General features: G+C 42.2%; 1 protein-coding gene across 1 annotated transcript in view; it reads right to left on the bottom strand.

Moving 5' to 3' along the window:
- Positions 1-25075, bottom strand: part of LOC311034136 (uncharacterized protein) — a gene marked incomplete at its 5' end in the record, with an annotated part of 210172 nt that extends 185097 nt beyond the window's left edge. Inside the window, 10 exons of the mRNA XM_084041883.1 lie at positions 9890-10165; positions 10299-10640; positions 12908-13015; positions 16183-16276; positions 16399-16472; positions 21823-21879; positions 22262-22324; positions 23661-23736; positions 24220-24353; positions 24817-25075. Of these exons, the coding sequence (XP_083898009.1) occupies positions 9890-10165; positions 10299-10640; positions 12908-13015; positions 16183-16276; positions 16399-16472; positions 21823-21879; positions 22262-22324; positions 23661-23736; positions 24220-24353; positions 24817-25075 (1483 nt within the window). The remainder of the gene's footprint in view (positions 1-9889; positions 10166-10298; positions 10641-12907; positions 13016-16182; positions 16277-16398; positions 16473-21822; positions 21880-22261; positions 22325-23660; positions 23737-24219; positions 24354-24816) is intronic.
- Between the last annotated feature and the right edge of the window lie 1248 nt (positions 25076-26323).

Genomic DNA, 26323 nt, shown 5'->3' with positions numbered 1-26323 from the left:
CCCTACATCAGCTCTTTGAAAATAGCCGATCTACAAGCACAATGTGAGCTTTTAGATTGACTATTAAAAATAAAATAAAGCAAATAAAATAAAGTAATCTTTAAAAAAAAAGAAAAGAAAAGTCTGGGATATTTAGAAAAATGTAAACATAAATATTGTATGGGGGTCCCTGGAAAAATATGTTCAGATGGGGGTCTGTGGCCAAATACGTATTCATTCTGTGTGTGTGTGTGTGTGTGTGTGTGTGTGTGTGTGTGTGTGTGTGTGTGTGTGTGTGTGTGTGTGTGTGTGTGTGTGTGTGTGTGTGTGTGTGTGTGTGTGTGTGTGTGTGTGTGTGCGTGTGTGCGTGCGTGCGTGCGTGCGTGCGTGCGTATTATTAGTATATTTATTTTGAATGTATGAATGGAGAGTGAAAGTTACTATGTTTGACATTCACATGAATACTAACCTGGCTGTTGTGCAGTTCCTCACAGCTGGGACCAGTCTGTGTCGCCCCTCCCCTAATGATGATGTGTTGTATTTGTTCACGTCCAACACCTCCAGAACCTCCTCTGACATCAGCAGCATGGAGGCCAGAGCTGAACACTGGGTCACAGAGAGTTTCTTCCCTGATCTGTTCTCTGACTCCAGGAACTGTTGAATACCTTGACTTACTGAGGGGTCCTTCATCTCCATCAGACAGTGGAAGATGTTGATACATCTGTCAGGAGAGAACCTCTTATCATTCATCTTCTTCAGGTTGTTGATGGCTCTCTGGATCTCCTCTGGACTGTTCTCTGTCTGACCCAGCAGGCCTCCTAACAGACTCTGGTTGGACTCCAGTGAGAGACCATGAAGGAAGCGGACAAAGAGGTCCAGGTGTCCACTCTCACTCTGCAGGGTTTTTTTCATAGCAGCCTTCAGGAAGTCAGACAGGGAACTGTCACTGGTGTAATCATCATCTTCCAGAAAGGTCTTCAGGACCTCCATGTTCCTCTGTGTGAAACAGTGGAACAGGTAGACTGCAGCCAGAAACTCCTGGATGCTCAGATGAACAAAGCAGTAGACCGTTTGGAGGAAGAACACATCGTCTTCTCTGAAGAACGTTGTGCAAAAGCCTGAGCAGAGCAAGTCCTTATTCACATCAAGACCACGCGCTTCCAGGTCTTTCTGGTAGAAAATGATGTTGCCTTTGTCCAGTTGGTCAAAGGCCAGCCTGCCCAGATTCAGAAGAACTTCTCCTGCATCCTTTATGAGCTTCTCTTTGTCTGCCTTTTCTAGTTCAGGATTCTTCATCTTCTCCCGCAGTGTCTCACCCATCAGGAAGTAGCAGAACATCTCAACCAGGGTTTTTGGCAGCTTGTCTGTCATCTTCATGGTCTGCACAACGGTAGCAAGCATCCAACAGAAGACTGGGATTTCACACATGGTGTGGAGGATCTTTGATTTCTTGATGTGTGAGTAGATTGAGCTAGCCTGATTCTCATCACTGAACGTCTTCATGAAGAAGTCCTTCTTCTGTTCATCTCTGATGAACCCTCGTACTTCTGTCATCCTGTTAACAAAGTCCTTCTGATTGATCTGATTGGCTGCTGCAGGTCGTGAGGTTATCCAGATCTGAGCAGAGGGGAGCAGCTCCCCTTTGATGAGGTTTAGTAGCAAAACCTCCACTGGGTACGACTCAGAAACATGCATGAAGCTAAATGTTTTATTGAAATCGAACTGAAAATTTTCCTCATCATATCCATCCATAACAAACATGACTTTGAAGGGGCTGTTGTTGTAGTCTACTGACTTCTGCAATTCGTTGAAGATGTGATTAAGATCGTCTTCCTCAATAAATCTGGTTTCCTTGATGCATGTGTGAATTAGCTTTGCCAAACTAAACTTTTGTCCTTTGAGCAGATTTAACTGGCGGAACTTGAACGGGAACACGAGGTGTGGACCTTGAGGAAAACATTTCTTGGCCCAGTCAAAGATAAATTTGTGTACGAGGAACGTTTTGCCAATTCCTGCACAGCCAACAGTCAGCACTGTTCTTATGTTTCTTCCAGAAGGGTCTTTGAACATTTCACTGAGATGGATTTCTTTTTCCTCTCCTGCCTTCTTCATCTCCATCTGTCTGACCTCATGATGTCTGTGGATGTCTGTGACTTTAATGTCTACATTGTAGAGCGGGATGAAGATGTTTTCAAACATGATCTCAGGCCCTGTGCCCTGTTTTACACTCAGATATGTATTGTCCATGTTGAGTTGAAGCTGGTCTTCATAGTCAGTAATGAGACGTCCTGATTTTTTCACCAGCAGAGCTGTAGTGAACAAAGCAATTATATGTTTAACAGCCTTGTCCAGAGAGAGAGAGAGAGAGAGAGAGAGAGAGAGAGAGAGAGAAAGAGAGAGAGAGAGAGAGAGAGAGAGAGAGAGAGAGAGAGAGAGAGAGAGCATATGGAGGTCTTACAACCACTACACCACTGGGGAGCGGTCCTCCTAACCTATGCCCACCCATAAGCACCTATCTCAGGCATAAGGGCCATCATGACCCACCAGGAGGTCTACTTAGGACCTATAGTCTAGAGATGGAAAGAAGGGGGGCTCTTCTTTTAAAGAAAGCAGACACATTTTTCCGTAAAGAAATCGGACCCAAGGAATTCATTAAAATGGTTATTATTATTATTATTATGAGGGATTTATGAATTTATGCGTTTGTGCAGTACCCTTTGCTTGTTTGTTATTCTGGAAGAAAAAAATAATAATAATCGTTCTCCTATAAACTGATCATTACGCACACAGCACGCACACAAAATGTGCAAATTGTAATGAAGGTAATTAATGCAAGGTTAAGCTGTTGAGCTATATACAATTTGTATATTACTCATTTATGTTAACTCAATCTAGACTCCTATCCACTTCCTTGTTAACTCAAAACTTAAAAATTCTGTATCTCGGCTCCTGAGTACTTTTTTAATTTCAATGAAAAATCTCTGGCAGAAAACAGCAAAAAATTAGGGCAGGCTAATTGCCCTAATTGCCATGTTTAAGTGTTAAAATAGTTTTCAATCCAAAATATAATACTGTCGTAAATATAATGCACTGTTAGGCGGGATTTAAAGGTAGGGTAAGTGATTTTTTTCTGGATTTTTTTGTTTGTTAAAAAGGTTAAAGTACTATATTCTGATAGTAATGATTGCTACAGAGCGTTTGTTCGGTCACAGGGGTCTCTCCAGCTCTTTAGTAAACAGAATTTAGTACATTCAGATAACCAGAGCGCGAACGTCACGGTTAGCTGGAATGCTGCTGTTAACTGGACTCCTGAACCTGTATGGTGGGGGGAGGGAGCGCGTACGCTACCTGTACCACCAGCCGAGGCTTATTTTAACACAAAAGGATTATTAGCAGTTAGCCAAAGCTTGGACACTGCCATCCACGTAGCAGCGAGTGCATATTTTTCTCAATGCAAATGCTTATGTAGCACCTTGAGATCCATCCAAATGTAAGTGGATTATAAAACCAGAGCCAGCGCGAACGCTTCTGCTAGCTAGACTTTAGAAACTGTATGGTGGAGGAAGGGAGCGTGCACGCTACCTGTACCGCCGGCAGAGGTTTACTCACTTATAACCAATCAGCTTGTAATAGCCGTCCATCAAGTTTGGACACTGCCATCTATGTAGCAGCATGTGATTTCAACATTATTCTTAATGCTTATTGTAGCACTCTGAGATCTAGCTCAGTGAAAAGTGCATTATTAGTATTTGTATGCTTGCTTTCACCGCATAAGCAAAGACCAAAACGTTACCTCCAACACGCTAGTGTAAACTACACATTAATGCCAGGAGGAGAGCGCTAATGCTGCCTACCCCGGCAAAAAAAGGTTGTTCAGGCAGAGGTGAATAAACAAAAGCTATACACAATAGCTGTTAGTAAGAGTTTGAGCTACAAACTACTTGCAGCTACATCACAAAGCCCATATGCTGGAGGGAGGGCGTATGCGCTGCTCGTACCAGCTAGGCTAATAACAACAAGACAGCTATACCTAATAGCTGTTAACAAAGCGTGAACGCTGCTATTAAGCTCTAAACAATATATAATATATACATACATACATGTATAAATATGGCTTCACATCAAAATAGAGGCCATATGCTGGAGGAAGGGAGTGCGTACGCTGCCTAGTCAGCAGACAGAGGTTAAAAAACAAACACAAGCTAGGCACAATAGCTGTTAATAACAGCCTGAGCCACAAACTACTTGTAGCTCTATCTCAAAATAGAGGCCATGTGCTGGGGGAAGGGAGCGCGTACGCTGCCTGCACCAAATAGGCTAATCACAACAATATAAGCTATACAAAATATAGCTGTATAATAGAAGCTTGAGCCACTGGTAGCTACTAGCTACCAGCTAGGCTAACAACAACAAAGCTACACACAATAGCTGTTAACTAAAGCTTGAACACAAGCTATGAACGCTGCTATAAGCTCTACACAATATACTATGTATATATAGCTTTCACTACTAGCAAAGGCTTATTAAAAGCAACAACCAGAGATGATAGTTAGCGTTTGTTAACTAACGGCCCTCATGCTGGGAACAGGGTGCATCATGGCTCGTCACCAGCAGAAGCTAATCAGAATGTTTATAGTCAAGCAGCTTGCTTATCAACAAAAAAGAAAGCAAACGTCGGGTAATGGGTAATTTCTCACTAGAGTGAGAAACGCTCATGGGTACAGTTCTGAACAGCAGTGTCCAGGTCAGTGTCCAGGGACCAGGTCATTACGATGTCCTGCAGGTTGAACTGGACAGAGGACATGTTGAAGTGGACAGAGGACATGTTGAAGTGGACAGAGGACATGTTGAAGTGGACAGAGGACATGTTGAAGTGGACAGAGGACATGTTGAAGTGGACAGAGGACATGTTGAAGTGGACAGAGGACATGATGAAGTGCACAGAGGACATGTTGAAGTGGACAGAGGACATGTTGAAGTGGACAGAGGACATGTTGAAGTGGACAGAGGACATGTTGAAGTGCACAGAGGACATGTTGAAGTGGACAGAGGACATGTTGAAGTGGACAGAGGACATGTTGAAGTGGACAGAGGACATGTTGAAGTGCACAGAGGACATGTTGAAGTGGACAGAGGACATGTTGAAGTGGACAGAGGACATGTTGAAGTGGACAAAGGACATGTTGAAGTGGTCAGAGGACATGATGAAGTGGACAGAGGACATGATGAATTGGACAGAGGACATGATGAAGTAGACAGAGGACATGTTGAAGTGGACAGAGGACATGTTGAAGTGGACAGAGGACATGTTGAAGTGGACAGAGGACATGTTGAAGTGGACAGAGGACATGTTGAAGTGGACAGAGGACATGTTGAAGTGGTCAGAGGACATGATGAAGTGGACAGAGGACATGATGAATTGGACAGAGGACATGATGAAGTAGACAGAGGACATGTTGAAGTGGACAGAGGACATGTTGAAGTGGACAGAGGACATGATGAAGTGGACAGAGGACATGTTGTCAGAAAGCACCAGGTTCTTACTCTGTCTCTCGGCCTCATTACATGAGATGACCACTCTCTGGATCTCCTCATTGTTCAACTCCACCTTCTAGTAGGACACACACACACACACACACACACACACACACACACACACACACACACACACACACACACACACACACACACACACACACACACACACACACACACACACACACACACACACACACACACACACTGTATCCATTAAACACACACCACTGTCTACAACAAACACACAGCATAGACATTAAACCACATTATTACACAGCTTGGTTGAATGCTTGGCTCTGATTGGTCAATCAGTGAATTCATTGGTGTGTTAATTTTCAATAATGACCTCTGAACTCAATAACAGAGCACTGTCTACTGAAAGACTTAGCAGGTGGTGAGGTGTGTGTGTGTGTGTGTGTGTGTGTGTGTGTGTGTGTGTGTGTGTGTGTGTACCTTGTTAGTGAGCTGGTCCAGGTAACTGTGTGCGTTGTTGTCCTGGACCCCCTGCAGACCCAGACCATTTTGCCTGAGGCTGTCCAGCAGAGAGGCCTCGTCCTGGGCAGCCACCGCCTCCTGCACCTGCTTCACCGCAGCCAGCACTGGATGGATGGACCAGCAGGCACGCGCACACGCACGCACACGCACACACACACACACACACACACACACACACACACACACACACACACACACACACACACACACACACACACACACACACGTTAAGTGAATATACTTTTAATGCTTATAGTATTGATGATTTCTTGTATATTATTCTATGTCTTTATATGTCTTGATGAATTGAATACACAGGACCACAATGGAAACAAACTCGCAGGGCTTTTTGTTTTATTCTTTTAGCATTATTGTAGAACTGTATGTTTTTTTATATATGTATTTTGGATCTTCTCAGTGAGATGTCTCCTGCGTGTAACTGTGTAGAATGTGTGAAAGACTCCACTGTGTTTGTGTTACTACTGTGCTGTGAAAACTGTAGGTATGCGTCGTAACGAGGTGGTGCGAGGCCATTTGGACCAGAGTGGTGTGGTGTGGTGCGGGGCAGTGCTGCTGTGTTGAAACCTGGCATATTTGATCGATAACTTCAAATGTGAGGTGGACTCGGACAAATACTGTGGCATGGTCATGTTGGACCTCCAGAAGGCATTTGAAGGCATTAAATCACTCTATACTGATTGATAAGGCAATCGGTTTTGATCAGTGAACTGGATGAATCCTATCTGGAGGGGAGAGAACAGGTGGTGGATGTGAACGGAACCCTGTCCTCCCTCCTTCCAGTGAGCTGTGGTGTTCCTCAAGCAAGCATACTAGGGCCTTAACTGTTCCTAATCTATGTTAACAACATGACATCAGCATGTGACTGCAATTTGTTAGAGATACTCATCGTCTCTATCTCAGCTGTCACACAAGATCATTTATGAAGTCTTGTGTTTGAAAACAAAGTGTAATCCAGGCAGAGCAGCAGTGACAACTGTAAATCACCAGGGATGTAAAAACCCACTTCAAACAACGGTTCTCTACTTCGGTGTGACCAAGGATGTAGTCACGATAATTTATCTGGTGGGGCACTATGTCACTCACACCCACTCACATATGAATGCAGTCCACCCAGTCAGTTATTAATTATGATTGACCTATGGTCATAAATTCCGCAAAAGTAAAAAGTGATTTTGTTAACAAATTTGTGAAGGAGGCCGATGCACACCTCAAGGGTTGGCGACAGGTGCGTAAGTCAAAAATGCACATTTTAGGAGGAGATCTCTGATGGTTAAACCAAAGAATAGGACCCACACACCGTCTGAATCTTGCAAAAAAAATGTAGCTCTTTATTCGACAATTGTCTGTCCTGATGAAGGTCTAACGACCGAAACGTTGAATAAAGAGCTACATTTTTTTTGCAAGATTCAGACGGCGTGTGGGTCCTATTCTTTGGTTCAACCATCAGAGATCTCCTCCTAAAGTTAACAAATTTGTAACAGAACATCTTAGATAAGTGTATAGGCTGTTGTATGTGCTATAAGTAGGAGTCAACATGCAATGACAGCGACAATATTTAAATAAATGATGTACTCCCACTGTATGCTTATAATGTGAAAAAAGAACTCTGTTTATATCGCGTCCACTGGAGTTCAGAAATGACCATTTTCAGGGGACAAAACGTGTAACCCCCCCCCACCCAACGCAAAGGAAAAGCTATAGTTTAGAAAACATAGCCATGTACGTGTGGACAGGGCCTGAGATGATTCTCCATCTGTAAACTGTCATCCTCTCATTATTTATCTGGTGGAGCGCTATGTCACTTGCATGCATAAATGCGTACGTGTGTGGTCGCCGATTGAAATAACCTCTTAAAGGTTTCATGACATTCAATTTTACAACACATTAAAAGTCTTTATCATGGTCCTTCTAACGTGTATTAAAAAAATCTACTCCAGTGAGTCAACTGTTCTATTTACACCGAGTCCCAAGTCGAGGTGACATCTCGCTCGGGTGGTCCTGCTCAAATAACATTGGTCTCCATGTACAGACGAGCACACTGCGCAGCGTATCTTGTAATGTCTACAATTAATACAGGGACATTTATGTTTTGTTTCACTTATGAGCCATTTCATGGAAGTTCAATCGGTGAATATTTCCAACTGGAATGCTAATAAAAAGCAGAATGATTAAACTACACCTCGAGAGGAGGGGAGGCTCCACCCGTCGATGATAGGAGCGTCATCAATACATTCATTAGCTGAATGTAAATTCACCGGATAATGACCGTTCACACATAGAGTGGTTTGAGCCAAATGGGACATTACCAGGACTTAAGTCAAGGGTCCTGCCCACTAAAATCCATTGTGTGTCCAATCCTACTGATGCAGAATGTTGTTGTGTTCTCATTTCAGAGACGAATAGCTACACTGTAGCAGCATGTGAGCTAAGCTCCCTCTGTTTAGTGTGTGTGTGTGTGTGTGTGTGTGTGTCACTGGCGCCTACTACTGGTTGCACAAGGGAGCACCAGCTCCCCCACGCCCCGCCAGGGGTGGCCCGGGACCCCCACCCCTTGCACCCCAAAAAACTCTTACAAACACTACATATACATTTACTACATGAACAAATGTTTGATCAACGTAATCAATATATTGAAGGTGGTTTGATCTGTAAAAGTTAAGATGTGAGACAGTGGTTGGTCAAGTGTGGAGACATTAATCATTTATATTTTCACATTGTTATCATTATAGATACATAGATGGATGATCAAATATAGATACAAAAGAAAATGTCAAGTTCAAGACTCACCAGGATCCTTCTTTTTCCAGTAGAAGTATCCCAGTACTGCTGGCACTAAGATGATGATGATGATCACTGTAATAATCCCTGCAATCAATCCTCCCTCTGTGGCAATGTCACTCTCTGAAACACAGTGAATGATTGATTGATTGATTTAATTCATCCTTTATTCCAGACACACAGAGTACAAAGACATCATAGACATCACACAACAAATTAAATTGATTGATTGATTGAACCCTTGACAGTTAGGGTTAGTTGTCATGGGTTCCCCCATGAGAAGCTAAAACACACCATAAAAGTTCCACAACCTCAAGTCCATCAACCCGTCTTCTCTCTGCATCCCCCTCTGATGCCCTCTCCGTCTCTCCCTTCACACCCCGCCACACTGCCTTCTTTAATCTCCGCCTTCGTCTCAGCCTATCACACACTGATGCTGAGACATTCATTCATGCCTTCATCACATCCAGACTCCACTCCTGCAACAGCCTTCTATACGGCGTCAGCACCAAGGTTCCCAAGAAACTACAATGTACGTAAAAAATGTGTCCGCCCTCCTGCTCACCAGAACCCCATCCAGGGACCACATCACTCCTGTCCTCCGTGACCTTCACTGGCTCCCAGTCAAGCACAGAATTTACTTCAAAATACTAATCACTACCTACAAAGCCCTCAACAACCAGCCCCCCCCCGACCTCTCTGAACTCATCCAACGCTATGTCCAGGGGTGCACATAACTGGTGCGCAGGTGCGCATGCGCACCCAAAATAAATAATGCGCACCACATCAGACGACGCGAGGCGCTTTTGCGTACCAACAGCTGGGACAGGAATTTCCAAGCTTTTATTTTTTAGCAAAACTAAAAAATCAAAGCCTGGAGATCGAGGCTAGGAATTTACTTCCTGAAGCCACACTCACGCTAAAGCACGCGTCGGCCCCATGTACAGCGTGAATGAGTGAATACAGTGTGTAGTATTTATAGAAGGTATATACAGTATAATGTTACAGTGAATACAGTGAGACAGAGGTGTTTACAGAGGTTCTTCAAGGTGTTAAACAGTGATTAAACATTCATTACCTGAGATGTAACGGTGTGTCTCAACAGTGTAGTTGAAGTGTGGCAGGTGAACTCTACAGGTCACATGACCTGGTAGTGACACTGTCAAATTGCTCTGGACAATGTAACAGTGTTGAGAAGGTCTGTGTGTCACTGAGGGTTCAGCAAGGATGTTGTTTTCATCTCTGTGCAGCCAAGACATCTCAGGTTCAGGATACCAGCACCCAGAGTCACATGACAAAGATACACCACTGTCTGTTGGTCCATTTGAAGAGATCACTGGCTGAGACACTGACCCTGTAAAAACACATAAACATGATTACATATGATTATACATCCATCCATCCATCCTATAGCACTGTAGTGGTTCAATTTGCTCTTTTCTATTGTTATTTATTTGTCCATTCATGTTTTGGACACTGAAACTTACCAACAAGGAGCTGGATCAAAGTGCTGATGTATAGTTGTGGAGAAGAACATCTGTACTTCCCCTCGTCTGAGAGCTTCACCCTGGACAGTTTCAGTGAGATGTTACCATCAGGAAGCTGATCAGGAAACAGAGACGTCCTCTCTTTGTACAACAGGTTCAGGTCTTGGTCATGTTTGTAATGTCCATCTTGGAGGAGATGTATGAGGTTCGGCTTCAGGTCAGGTCTGGACCACTCCACTGTCTTCCTGTTCATGTTGAACGGTGGTTTAATGAGACATGGAAGGATCACCTCATCTCCCTCTTTGACCAGGATGTCCTGAGACCCGATCACCTGATGTTGTCCTTAAAACAAAACCACATGAAGCATGGAGTTAGTTCATGATGCACACTGGACTCATACGCCGTAATCAACTGTCTGTCTGTCTGTCTGTCTGCCTGTGTCTATCTACCTGTCTGTCTGTCTGCCTTTCTATCTAATAAATAACAATTGTAGCCCACATTATGTACTACTTGCAGATGTTATAATAAAACAGGTTATCTGGTGCCCACTGCTGGCGGAATTGAAAACAACATGCGCGTTCAGGTGAGCGGGGAGTTAGATCCTAAAGGGGAAAAATGAAACACGGCTCAGACCACACACCCTGTCAGCTCAGACCAAACACCCTGTCAGCTCAGACCATACACCCTGTCAGCTCAGACCATACACCCTGTCAGGTCAGACCACACACCCTGTCAGGTCAGACCACACAGACTGTCAGCTCAGACCAAACACCCTGTCAGCTCAGACCATACACCCTGTCAGCTCAGACCACACACCCTGTCAGCTCAGACCAAACACCCTGTCAGCTCAGACCATACACCCTGTCAGCTCAGACCATACACCCTGTCAGGTCAGACCACACACCCTGTCAGGTCAGACCACACAGACTGTCAGCTCAGACCAAACACCCTGTCAGCTCAGACCACACACCCTGTCAGCTCAGACCATACACCCTGTCAGCTCAGACCACACACCCTGTCAGGTCAGACCACACAGACTGTCAGCTCAGACCACACACCCTGTCAGCTCAGACCAAACACCCTGTCAGCTCAGACCACACAGACTGTCAGCTCAGACCATACACCCTGTCAGCTCAGACCACACACCCTGTCAGCTCAGACCACACACCCTGTCAGGTCAGACCACACACCCTGTCAGGTCAGACCATACACCCTGTCAGGTCAGACCACACACCCTGTCAGGTCAGACCACACACCCTGTCAGGTCAGACCACACACCCTGTCAGGTCAGACCACACACCCTGTCAGGTCAGACCACACAGACTGTCAGCTCAGACCAAACACCCTGTCAGCTCAGACCAAACACCCTGTCAGCTCAGACCAAACACCCTGTCAGCTCAGACCAAACACCCTGTCAGCTCAGACCAAACACCCTGTCAGCTCAGACCACACACCCTGTCAGCTCAGACCATACACCCTGTCAGCTCAGACCATACACCCTGTCAGCTCAGACCACACACCCTGTCAGCTCAGACCACACAGACTGTCAGCTCAGACCACACACCCTGTCAGCTCAGACCACACAGACTGTCAGCTCAGACCATACACCCTGTCAGCTCAGACCACACACACCCTGTCAGCTCAGACCACACAGACTGTCAGCTCAGACCACACACCCTGTCAGCTCAGACCACACAGACTGAAGAAAGCATAGAGTAACCTACTATAGTTATACTGTATGTGACATGATTAAAATGAAGTGAGGGAGGAAGGGTACATTTCTAGGAAGGCAAAAAGTGTATTACGAATCAAACACTTAATTAATGGCAGCATATTTTATCATTTCCTTTTGAATAGGAACTTTAGTGTCACCTTAATAACTGTTCCAGCCTGGAGGCTGGGTGGATGGCGCAGTGATAAAACTACTTGCCTATAATAATAGCTAATAGCTTGTAGATTTGCTATTTTCTGACAAGTTTTTTACATGTTTTTACTGTGAAGTGTTTACTCAAAGACACTCCTGGGTACCCATGGTACTCAAGAAGTCCCCCCCCCCATCTCTCTTTTTCTGGAAACAAAAACAATGGAGCTTACACAAAAAATGAATTTGACCCATTGTTTTACACCTGTAAACATGTGATGTGACAATACAGATGATTGAGAATAGCTACAACATGTAGCAAATAACTGAGTACATGTACTCAGACATCTATGTACTCAGTTAGACCTATTAATTAGAGTGTGCAAATGGAATCAAATGGACCCAGCTACTCCAGTACAGTACTTAAGTACAATTTTGAGGTAATATTACTTTGCTATACTTCTTGTTGAGAGTTAATTGACTGACGTCTTAATGACATCTGATTGATTTACGACGCTTTCAATATTCTACTCAACTACATCTAATCCCCCTTCCCTCATGTGGCCTCTGGAGGATTTTAATGATGATTTTATGTTTTGATTATCCTTTTTATCATTTTATTGAAATGCCATTGCAATGGCTGCCCTATGCATCACTTATGTTTAATTATAAGCTAGTTGCAGTTATTACAGTTTTAATTTGTACATTTTCCATTCATTATATGAACGATATATATATATAAGTGTACCTGCATGACATTGTAATTCTCCATTATGCAGAGGCTGGAAGGTTCCTTCAGGACAGAGTTCACATGATGTTGCTGTGAACTCTGTGCAATGTTCAGACACATGGCTTCCTGTTGGACACACAATCACATTGGAATTGAATTTGTTTGCATTTCATAAATACTTTTGTAGGACTAAACTATATATATATATATACATATATATATATATATATATATATATATATATATATATATATATATATATATATATATATATATATATATATATAGGCAATCGTTGTCTTGTTTCACAGGCAATCGTTGTCTTGTTTCACTGTGTGTGTTTTCTTGTTTATTTTAGTTTTTTTTACAGAGTGTACAGCACTTTGGTTCAACACTGTTGTTTTTAAATGTGCTCTATAAATAAAGTGGATTGGATTGGAAGTATATTGTTTATGAGCAGCCAAATCAGTTCCTGCTGTGTGCCTCTGTAAGGGCATGTCTATGTTGTCCATGTTGCTGCTGGTTCTCGTCAGTTGGAGCTGGGTGAGGAGTCAAGTAGACGTTCTCTTCGCGTTGGTCGCGGCGACCACACTTTATTTTTTTTTGCTTGGTTTTTCTTGGTATTCACCTGTTTCCTAGGCTGTGTGTTTTCCACTTCCTGTCGATTTCATTGGATATCATTGGTCATCTGACCAGTTTCATTGGATTTCATTGGATCAAATCGACAGGAAGTGGAAAACACACAGCCTAGGAAACAGGTGAATATATATTTGGTTGTCAACGCGCGACCCCAACGGCACCATCCCGCGACCCTACTTTGGGTTGCGACCCATAGTTTGAGAACTGCTGATATACACTAATGCATAGACATATAAAGGTAGACGCCTCCTTCGGCTCTGAGGCATTGGTATCTCGGGCGCCATTTTAGCATAGGAAAGCTTCCCTGAAGCACCGGGTGTGTCACAGAAGGGGGCGTTCGGTAGGCCAATCAGAGCCAGGTGGGGGCAGGTATTTTTGTAAGCCAGCTCTTAACCCTTTAAAAGGCAGCAGCTGCGCAGCATCTAGACAGTTAGTGGGAAGGAACTTGGCAAACTCCACACTCTGGATTTGTGCAATAATAAATCGTCTTTTACTGCAGTTTAAACAGGTTCCTAGAGACGTGGTCTTTCAAAGTTGATAGCTCTGTTCTGACCTGAATAGCTAACATTAAGGATGTTGGATAAAGGCAATTCTGCAATGTGGCCAGCATATTTTATGTAGTCTGTCAGTGAATGGAGACAACAATATTTTGTGACTATTACTGTTACTTGAAAGTATTTTGTTATGAAAACTAGAGGTGCGGGTCGCTACGTGACCCTTCCGTCTAGTCGCTGGCGCGAGGCTCTCGTGTAGCATGGTGTGTGTATTTGTTGCAACCTTTATTGTGAAGGAACCACCGGAAGTGCTAAGCTATTCATTCCGTTCCGTGTTACATAACACTCTGAGATGCTACATCGTGACATAGTGTCACAGAAAGCCACAAAAGTCACCCAAATAACACTGTTCAACGGGCTAATTAGTTAGCATTGATGACATTGACCAGACTAACGTTCATACAGGTTGTTGATAAGATGTTTAACGTAGCCGTTTGAGTGACGTTAGTGTTAGGCGTATGCTAACGCTATCATTTTTGCGGAGGCGTGGGTTGGTTTGTTGTGATGGTGTAGCGTAAAGTTTCAGACAGACAGTATTTGGATGGGGGGCGGGGTTGGCGGGGTTGCCATGTCCAGGAGTTATAAGCGTGAAGTGGCGTGTAATTGGTTGGGGAAAGTGCGTCGACGCATGCGCAGTGCGCAGGGCGGTGTTTTTGCATCAAGCTGGTTGCTTGTTGCTTGCGCGCAATCTGGCAACAGTGATGCAACTTACACACAGGCAAACGTTCGACACTGGATTCAAATTGTAAGGTAGATATGCAATTTAGATGTAACCAAATATAGGCCACGCCTACTGGATCCATAACTCCATGTCTCGCATTTGTGACAAACTTAACCGCTTGAAAATAGGTTGAAAATTCAGGGAGTTGTGATGATTTTAATTGTGGAGAGACCGTCAGCTTCAATGGACATAAATGCATTAGAACAGGTTTTCAACCTTTTTCATATCAAGGTCCATTATTTATTCGCCATTTGAGCCACGGAACACCGTTTGATGAGCTTTAGCCTCTCACACCCAAAACTTAGAATATGTTGTTATCGTTGGATAAGATGCTGTCAAAATAACAATTATTTACGTTCTCTTTGTGTACCTGTATAGTAAGTATAGTAAGTATATATATATACACATATATATATATATATATATATTGTGTACCTGTATAGTAAGTATAGTAAGTATATATATATACACATATATATATATATATATATATATATATATATATATATATTGTGTACCTGTATAGTAAGTATAGTAAGTATATATATATACACATATATATATATATATATATATTGTGTACCTGTATAGTAAGTATAGTAAGTGTATATATAAATATATATATATATATATATATATATATAAATATATATATATATATATATATATATATAAATATATATATATATATATATATATATATATATATATATATATATATATATATATATATATATATATATATATATATATATATATATATATATATATATATATATATATATATATAAATATATATATATTTATATATATATATATATATATATATATATATATATAAATATATATATATTTATATATATATATATATATATATATATATATATATATATATATATATATATATATATATATATATATATATATATATATATATATATATATATATATATATAGTGTACCTGTATAGTAAGTAATGCAGATGTTTAACAATTTGACTCTTGAGAGTGTGAAATGTTATACTCAAGATTTAAAGATCTATAAGGGTCCATTTGGTTATCAGCTCCATCATTTAGCTGGGGACCACCTGGAACCCCATCAAGGACCACTGGTGGGCCCCGGACCACTGGTTGAGAACCATTGCACTGACAAGTCCCGGAAAAGACGCACTGTGATTGGCCAGTAGTCAACGCGCTGTGAGCGCTGTGATTGGCCTGTAGTCACTTTCAGTGTCAGTTTGCCTACGCTAAAATGACGGCCGCGATACCAGTTGCTCCAACGAACTGCAGAGACCAATGAGGTATCTAGGTTTCTATATCTATGCACTAATGCACAACAAGCATAAGACACCCAGACAATATAAAAGATGTAGTTCTTACCAGGGCCACACAGGGGGCAGCATCTCTCCTCTACATGATACTCTGAACTGGAACATGTGACATCAAATCCAACTTCCATAGGCATCTTAAACATCTATTGAACAATGGAAATATCATCATTACTTATTCAGTTTGCTTTATTTAATAAAATGTTAAATATCAAAGATATATATACATTGAAGTGTGTGTGTGTGTGTGTGTGTGTGTGTGTTTTACCAAAGAATAGACAATTAAACATGTCACAGGAATGACAACCATGAATAGTCCTCTCCAAAGCAAAGCTGAGATGTCTGTAAGAATAAATAACAAAATAAATGCATTATTGTATCACATGTTATATGGCAATAATAGTGCTTAATTCTAAGATGTTGAGCTCTCAGGCTGTCAGCTTCTAGTGGAGCTGTGTGTGTGTGTGTGTGTGTGTGTGTGTGTGTGTGTGTGTGTGTGTGTGTGTGTGTGTGTTGTAGCGGATTACCCCTTTACGTTCACTTGTTTGGGGTGCCAGCCGACTTTTCAACATTTTTAGAGTGAATACCTTAAAGAGGGTAACAACCCACCACAAGAATACATATTTGAGACGCCATGCAACCTGCATGTACCACACAACATGAACCCATAATTTACACACCACACAGTCACAAAGTAAAAAAGTAACACGCAGTCCTTGATTAAACCAAAAAGTACCTTTTTAGGATTTTATTCATTCTTCAGTTCATAGTTCAGTTCCACTTCCAACCCAAAAATATCCACAGTTAATAGTTCCTTAATCCAAAAAAAAATCCAAAAACAATCCTGTTTAGGAAACAGTTCCACGCCCAAAATAAACAAAAATAACCCCCTTCAAAACCCCTCCAGCCTCGCGTTCCGCCTGTTAATAGGCTCCAACTCGAAGCTTAAACTCCAGCAACCAGGCTCCCCTTTACCTTCAGTACCATGGCGTGGAATCCCGGATTAAAGGGGAATTTCACCCCTGGAAGAATTTACAGTCACTAAATATTAATATTATTTGTAGTAGATAACAGTAGCACAATTTTTAATTTGCACCCTATGGCCAGAAAAATTATGAAGTCTGTGTGTTTGACTAGGGTTTGACTGGACTGCTACAATGACCATAATGCTTTGGTGCACTGCTAGTGGAGGAACAAACCCTCAAAAAGAGCCTTAGTTTTTGAGATACCCCTCCCCGGAGTAGAACAAAACGGGACATAGTTTTTTCATATCTTTAGGATGTCCCCTTCATGAAATGGATTGTCCCAAGTTTTACTTTTACTGCAAAAGTCATGAAATTGATCCATGAAGTGACTCACCACATAGGCAAAAAAACGCCCTATGCTGAAAGTGGGAGCTCCAAGTAAATCCTCTGTCATTTTCTACCTGCTGGTTGTTTTTAGATCATACTTGCACAGATGGTCTACATGTAGTGTCCCTACATCCCAAAACAATCAGAATGCCAATATGTGGTTCTATTGTGAATCAGTAGCCTTTTATACGAGGCCTTATTATAGGCGGAAATAGCTAAAAGTGGACTTTTCTTAGAAATATTCACATGGAATACTGGTCCTACTCTTCTGTCAGGGGTACAACAAAACTTCACCTTGTTTTTCCATAACTTTGACTTGTCCTCTTCATGAAATGGATGGTTAGGGCGCGCTCCCACCGCACTTTTATTTTACCTCTGGGGCAGAATCTGCCAATGCTTTGTCAATGCAAATGCGTGGATTCTTGGAAAAAATCTGCAAGACCATGAATCCACGCATTTGCATTGACAAAGCATTGTCAAGGCAGAGGCATTCTGATTGCTTTAGGATGTAGGGACACTACCTGTAGACCATCTGTGCAAGTATGATCTAAAAACAACCAGCAGGTAGAAAATGACAGAGGATTTACTTGGAGCTCCCACTTTCAGCATAGGGCGTTTTTTTGCCTATGTGGTGAGTCACTTCATGGATCAATTTCATGACTTTTGCAGTAAAAGTAAAACTTGGGACAATCCATTTCATGAAGGGGACATCCTAAAGATATGAAAAAACTATGTCCCGTTTTGTTCTACTCCGGGGAGGGGTATCTCAAAACTAAGGCTCTTTTTGAGGGTTTGTTCCTCCTCTATGCCCCTCCTTGTGGGGAGGAGAGGCTGCTTGGGGGTGTGATCTATAACAACAACAACAAGCATGCTTTCCAGTGTTCTGCAGTGTTGCCATGTCTGCTTATTATAAGCGGCTGGTTTCTAAAATGTAGTTGATATTTGGGCTTGTTTCCAAATGTTTTGATTGTTGTTTAAACCAGTGGTTCTCAAACATGTTCATGTACTTTTCCACGGACCCTCATCTGTGCACTGCGCGCCAACACATTTGCCAGGGAGACCCTACCAAAAATGTGTTGTTAAAATGTTTAAAACATATTCCACATTTTGCAATTTTTCCCCCTTTTTCCAAGATATTTTGGAAAATAGCAGATCTACAAGCTCGCAATGCATCACATCGTTATCGACATCGAAGCCATGTTCTTTATTGGACCACGTGAAATCTGCCTCTTGTTGAACCAGTACAATTGGACGTTAGACCTACTTGGACCAGTACCCATTGCAAGTTAATATCTACCAGGATGTAAACAGTAACAGTCCCATCATCATCGTGTCTCTGTTGCGCCAGCAAGGTGAAACTATCAGTCTTTGCTGCTGTTGTATTGTGTTCTGTATTGATTTGATTGTATCTTTTAGCAAACTAAATATATCATGTATAAATTAGCATAGTACTAAACGTGTGCGTCTGTGTGTGCGCGCTTGCATCATATTTTTTTCAACATTCCATCCCACCATGTAGAAAGTCCGGTGCTGGTGACGTGACGGAGATGCGGCATGGTCAACAATATAATAATAAAACAAAACGTTTCATACTCATGTCATGTGTGTGTGACTCCTTATTTCTGAGAGCATCATTTCCAGTTATATTCTTTGGACTAAACTTATAGAAAACATGAAGTGCATTACTTTAGAATAAATGACATGCTAATGTTCAAATACTCTTGTCATGTAATTATGTACCATTCTGCCAAATGAAAGACCATCTCCTATCATGAAACAGTTCAAAAGAACCCTTATACATTAGAATTGGGGTTCACATTTTGTCATTATGAATGCTTATACAATGTAGAATGTACCGTGATCAATGAGTAGAGCAAGCAGGGTGTAAATGTAATCATTTTATTTAGAAAAAGAATATATATGGTTGTATCTCATAAGGTGAGTCCCAGGGCAGGGGTCTTCATCGGCCGAACATTACTCCATTTTCGCCGGCTGACGACACAACATTCTGTCCTGTTGGAAATAACACATTAGATTACACTTGTAGATTAAATAGATATCATCCGACGTGAAGCCTAATTTATACTAATATTGCATGCGAGCCGCAAATAGCAGACCTACAAGCTCACAAAGTGTTGAGTCCGCGACGCGTTGTGAGCTTGTAGATCTGCTATTTTCGGGACCCGACGACATCATGTAATTCAGTAGCCCTGAAACATGACAGTCATGGCGGAGCTTCAACCTGGTGTTTGCACTTTCTACATGTACAGACCATACATCTACATAAACGTTCAGATTTCAAATATAAAGTGCTGACCTCATGCCACGGATGTTACAATTTGAATCGGGTGGGTCTAAGTACCAGTATCTTCCCTATTGTTTAATAAAAAGCATTTTAATCCGATCGGAGGCCATTATCTCCATATGCTTTCAATTACGCGACCCTATCGGTTGGGATGTGTATTGCACTCTGATACATTATACATCTATGAGAAAATGGCCACCGTTCGGATTTAAATGTTTTTTTATTGAACAATACGGAAGATACGGGTACTTAGACCCACCCGATTGCAATTGTAACATCCGTGGCAACGGGGTAAGAACTTTATATTTGAAATCTGACCGTTTATGTAGATGAACGGGCTGTAAATGAAAAAAATGCCAAAACCAGGTAGAAGTTCCGCCATGACCGTCATGTTTCAGGGCTACAGTCAAAGTAAACAACAATAAATACATTTCCGTATGCACGCCACGGCTCCACAAATCCAATAAAAGGATTGATGCCAGCACTCACGTTGTATCCCTCATGTATAGGATAGGACAGGCTCCTGTGTATGTTCCACCAAGAATCATCCCTGACACGTTGCTGCTCCTCGTCCGCCCCAGCAGCTACTGCTGCCCGCCTGGCTTCGCAGCAGCCTCCTCCTCCTCGTCCCTGCGCTGCGGCTGTTCTTCAGTGTACTCGGGTTCAAATAAGTAACCCTGCTGTATTTCAGACTCCGAGATAACGTAAAAATAGTCATCTTCCTCCATGGATTGGTCGGACTTTGATATGTTTGCAGACGCCATGATTGTGCATGTGGGGGAGTTAATGGGAGTGGCCGAGTGGGGAAAGAAGGTTGAACAAAATGTTAGGGCGACACCTTCGGGGACGGTCCTTTGAGCCATGGGGGTTGGTTTGGATTTGAACTACACCTGTAGTCACCTGCAGTCATGTAGTGCGGACATAAGGTGAGACATGCAACTCTGGCGTCATTTGACACCAGCGTTGCATATCTCATGGATAAAAATCTAAAAACACAGATAAAACACAAAAAACACACAAGGATCATGTTTATGGATCCTAGACTTCCTAAAAATAGGGGTTTTATACAAAATCGGCAAAGTGTCCCTTTAATGGTCGGTCCGGATCCGCCGTTGCTGGTGCCTCGCCGATGTCCACTTGTTGTTTGTTTGTTTCGTTTTCGCGGATCCAACGGGTGTCCTTCCGACACAGACTGTAACACGTGCGGCACACGGACGCTAGAGCCACTATAAACATAATATATGGCTATAATAACACAAACCGAACGGTCACGGCCTCTTCGGTTGTGAAACGCTACACAAACACAGACAGTGACAGAGCCAGCGAGGTGATTTCCTGGAGTGCACTTCAAAGGGAGCGGGGTGGAGAGCGTGCGGAGACAGAAGGAAGGTGATAGGCTGACCGGTTTTGTGAATGGGGAGTGGAACTAATGAATGAAGGTGACGTGAAAATAAAATCAGGGGGCGGACCGCCACAGTGTGTGTGTGTGTGTGTGTGTGTGTGTGTGTGCGTACAGACAAGAACAAGATTACAAAATGGCCCAGGTATGTTTTAGGGTTTGTCTCTCATGCAAAGGTGTGATAAAGTCAAGTGTGATTGGCTAGATGTGTAAAAGTCAAGTCCAAAGTCACCTCACTATTTACAAATAACTATTTTAACTTGAATAAAGTCACAATATTTTGGAGTTCACCCTCTGTCTTTTCCATATCTTTTTGAGATTTTGAAGTCAATTAACGAGAGTAGGAAGCGTTTCCTAAAAATGTCATATTATACACATGTGTGTCTTTAAAATTCAAATGCTTGAAGAAGGTCTATGACCTTAATAAAAGTTCTCCGTATTGTTCAAGTGAAGACGGTGTATGGGTTATTAGATTTTCATCTGATCCCTGCCTACGCACCGTCTCTGAGCTGATCAGGTGTGCATAAGACCTAGTTTTTCCTGTCTTTAAAATTCAAAAAATGATTTTCTGCAAACATAACATGGACACTATACCAAAGCAGACGGTGAACTTGTGGTCTGGTTGATCGGTCTCACCTCCTCTCAGCCAGGGTTCACACTTGGGACTGCCTGTGTATGTGTTCTTTATAATCTCTGGAACATAACATAAAATATTCAATCAATCAATCAAAGCAAAATAGACTATTTTAGTGCCCCAAGACTAGTATCATTATAATGTTTATATTGTTTGCATGTTGATAATTAGTCATTTTTACATAATATGCAAATTGTGCTAATAAGGAAAGGTTGCACGACTTAGTTATTGGAAGAGATTAAATTATGGGCAGAAACATATTACAGCACTTTGGATTATGGCACTTTTCTATTGTTGGTTGATTTGAACAGAGAAGGAAAATCATTGATATATTGTGTTTACAGTATTCTACAAGTAGCCCCATTGGTCATAACCTGAACAACTACAAATTTATCCCAGTGAATTGACTCTACCCGAAGGACATAAATGGATGATGATTACCGTCATTTAGTTCGGGAGAGGAAGCTGCACTTTTCCCTGACGTCTCTGGAACCTCAGTCACACCTGCAAAGACATTCAAAGTCAAACAGAGGGAGACACAATGTCAGCAGGACTTGAAACCAAGACTTGCAGACCATCAGCCAATTAGATGATTTCTAGACAAGCAGTATTACAGGATCATACACTAACCTACATTCATCACTTGTAGCCCATCAGAATGATGCAACACCAGTGTGTATAGTGACTCACTACCTCCTGAACTAGTGACTGCTGTCATTTATCTTCAGAGGAAATGTTATTACCTATGTGAACAGCCTGTCAGGTAGAGTTCTAAAATTGGTTCACCAGACATTGAACAGCGGACAATTTGATCGTCGCGAGTCACCATAAATTACGGCCAAACGTTTTTGTTTTATAAATGTATGTTGGATCTTCTCAGTGAGATGTCTCCCACGTGTAACTGCGTAGAATTGGTGAAAGACTCCACTGTGTTTGTGTTTCTACTGATTGATTGATTGATTGATTAATTGATTGATTGATTGAATGAATACTTAATTATAAAGACATGGTAACAGTACATGGAAGTACAATTCACAATACAAGGTCCTTTAAACTGGATCACTCATAAAAGTACATGGCTTATTTAAAATGAGATCCCTGTCCCTGTGCACTCACATCATGATGACATTTAAGAAGACATACAAACATACAATACTATACAGAACATCATACAATCAGCTTACAGGTTACTGCTATGAAAAACAAGAAATATGTACAATAGACAGTTTTAGGAGGAGGGGGGGAGGGGGGTTAAGACTTTGACAGGGGCCAGTTTGGAATGTCAGCCTCCTGAAGGTGATTCTTTAGGGCAGTTTTGAAAGTGAGTAGGGTTTTACACTCCTTTACTCCTTTAGGTAGGGCATTCCACATTTTTGTTGTATAGCATGAGCTATGAAAACGGTAGGTATGGGTCGTAACGAGGTGGTGACGAGGAGGTCTACTACTAGACCTCACACCTAGGACTCACCTAACCCCTGCTCATGATGCTAGGGTGGGATGGCTCAGGGTAGAGGACAGAGTCCAGCAACTTGTATCTGTCAGTGACCATGTATCTGTCAGACTACTTCACTAGAGTGAGAAACTCTAGAAACTCCCTCTGGCACAACACCAGAGGGAGCTCCACTGATGACCCCCCCCCCCCCCACCCCTGATTTGGCACAGACATGTGAGTGAATTAATTTGACCTTTATGCCACCAAAATGTGGAATGCCCTACCAACAGCCATCAATAAGTATGACTCTCTACCCTCTTTCAAACGCCATAAAAGAACACCTGTCTGCAATTTTGAACAGGACCTAGACAACTAGACTTGCCACCAGAAATTGACCCTGGTTCTTACTTTGTGTCTCGGCCCTGGCTGCATCATTACAGGAGATGACCACTCTCTGGATCTCCTCTCTGTCCAACACCACCGTCTAGTAGGACGCACGCACGCACGCACGCACGCACGCACGCACGCACGCACGCACGCACGCACACACACACACACACACACACACACACACACACACACACACACACACACACACACACACACACACACACACACACACACACACACACACACACACACACACACACACACACACACACACACACACACACACAGTATCCATTAAACACACACCACTGTCTACAACAAACACACATGACAGCATAGACATTAAACCACATTATTACACAGCTTGGTTGAATGCTTGATTCTGATTGGTCAATCAGTGAATTCATTGGTGTGTTATTTTTCATTGATGACCTCTGAACTCAATAACAGAGCGCTGTCTAATCAAAGACTCAACAGGTGGTGAGGTGTGTGTGTGTGTGTGTGTGTGTGTGTGTGTGTGTGTGTGTGTGTGTGTGTGTGTGTGTGTGTGTGTGTGTGTGTGTGTGTGTGTGTGTACCTTGTCTGTGAGCTGGTCCAGGTACCTGTGTGCATTGTCGTCCTGGACCCCCTGCAGACCCAGGGCCTTCAGCCTGAGGCTGCCCAGCAGAGAGGCCTCGTCCTGGGCATCCACCGCCTTCTGCACCTGCCTCACTGGATAGACACACACACACACACACACACACACACACACACACACACACACACACACACACACACACACACACACACACACACACACACACACACACACACACACACACACACACACACACACACACACACACACACACACATTATGTGAATATACTTTTATTGCTCCTAGTATTGATGATTTCTTGCATATTATTGTATGTCTTTATATGTCTTGATGAATTGAATACACAGGACCACAATGGAAACAAACTCCCAGGGCTTTTTGTGTTATCCTTTTAGCATTATTGTAAAACTGTAACTGGACCTCTGTACTTTTAGCAAACTGTTAATAAAGTGTTCAATCAATCAAGACATTGTCGTTAGTGCAATATCATTATGGCAATATCGTTTGATCATATTGATTGGTTGATTGATTGATTGATTGATTGATTGATTGATTGATTGATTGATCTCCACCTACCTTTGAGAGGAATCAGTAGATCATTCCTTTTTATCTTCTCCAGAACATTAGCCACGACTTGAACCGCATATCTGGGATAGTGCTGCGTGATCAGATTTGTGGTTGTAATCCTGTTAGCGTCCTCTAGTTTAGAGAACGGGATCGCTGGGAGATTTCCAAGGTTAGCAGGCTGCTGCAGTTGAAACTGGAAATTGTCCCAGTCTTTGCGTCCAAGCTTGTCCAGAATGTCCTTGATCAAGACTTTATCTCCTGTCTCCATGTTTGATTCCTGGTATCATTTGGGATTGGTTAGTCACAAATCAGAGTTCAGGCGGTGTAGTTCTACAATGAGTCCACTAGATGGTGCACAGTAACCACATTAAAATAATAAGAATGCTACAAATAGGGTTTGATACAAATGTTTTCTTCACTTAACCCATTAAGACCTGAGGCTGATTCTACACATGTTGCTATATCAGTGGTTCTCAAACTTTTTAATCTCATGACTCAATCCAAGATGTCAGACAGATGTGACACATCAAGCATGACTCACCAAGGGAAGGTTTAGTAACGATCAGTTGTTTTCTTCTGTTTCTATCAGGACACTGAAAACATGTTTCTATCAGGACACTGAAAACATGTTTCTATCAGGACACTGAAAACATGTTTCTATCAGGACACTGAAAACATGTTTCTATCAGGACACTGAAAACATGTTTCTATCAGGACACTGAAAACATGTTTCTATCAGGACACTGAAAACATGTTTCTATCAGGACACTGAAAACATGTTTCTATCAGGACACTGAAAACATGTTTCTATCAGGACACTGAAAACATGTTTCTATCAGGACACTGAAAACATGTTTCTATCAGGACACTGAAAACATGTTTCTATCAGGACACTGAAAACATGTTTCTATCAGGACACTGAAAACATGTTTCTATCAGGACACTGAAAACATGTTTCTATCAGGACACTGAAAACATGTTTCTATCAGGACACTGAAAACAAAGACATATAAATGTTAGACATGACCTCACAATTCATTTAATGAACGTATAATCTGCAAGTACGATCCTAAGACATCAAATCTATTGTTTGATGTGTATGTTACAGTACATGCAGGACATCAGTCTATACAGTCTAACTACAGTATATCCATGAGATTGGAGGCAGTGGCTCAGGGGTAGAGTGGGCCGGGTAGTGTGAGCTGGAAAACCGCAAGGTTCCCAGTTGGATCCCGGGCTGGGGCGCTCCCCTAGAGTTAGTGTGGAAGTGTCCTTGAGCAAGACACTGAACCCCTAATTGCTCCTGATGAGCAGGTTGGTGCCTTGCATGGTTTCCTCCTCCATCGGTGTATGAATGTGTGTGTGAATGGGTTAATGGCACTATCAATGTAAAGCGCTTCGGATAGAAGCGCTATATAAATGCATTATTTACCATTTATTTGGAGCAAAAAAAGGGGAAATAAAGTAGGCAGAAACTTCACAGGTAAAAGTCCACATTGTCCACAAGGAAAATAAA

Source organism: Gymnoscopelus microlampas, assembly GCF_963454915.1.
Source record: "Gymnoscopelus microlampas genome assembly, chromosome: 18".
NCBI lineage: Eukaryota > Metazoa > Chordata > Actinopteri > Myctophiformes > Myctophidae > Gymnoscopelus > Gymnoscopelus microlampas.
The sequence above is the reverse complement of the archived record's forward strand: the minus strand, read 5'-3'. Positions and strand labels throughout refer to the sequence as shown.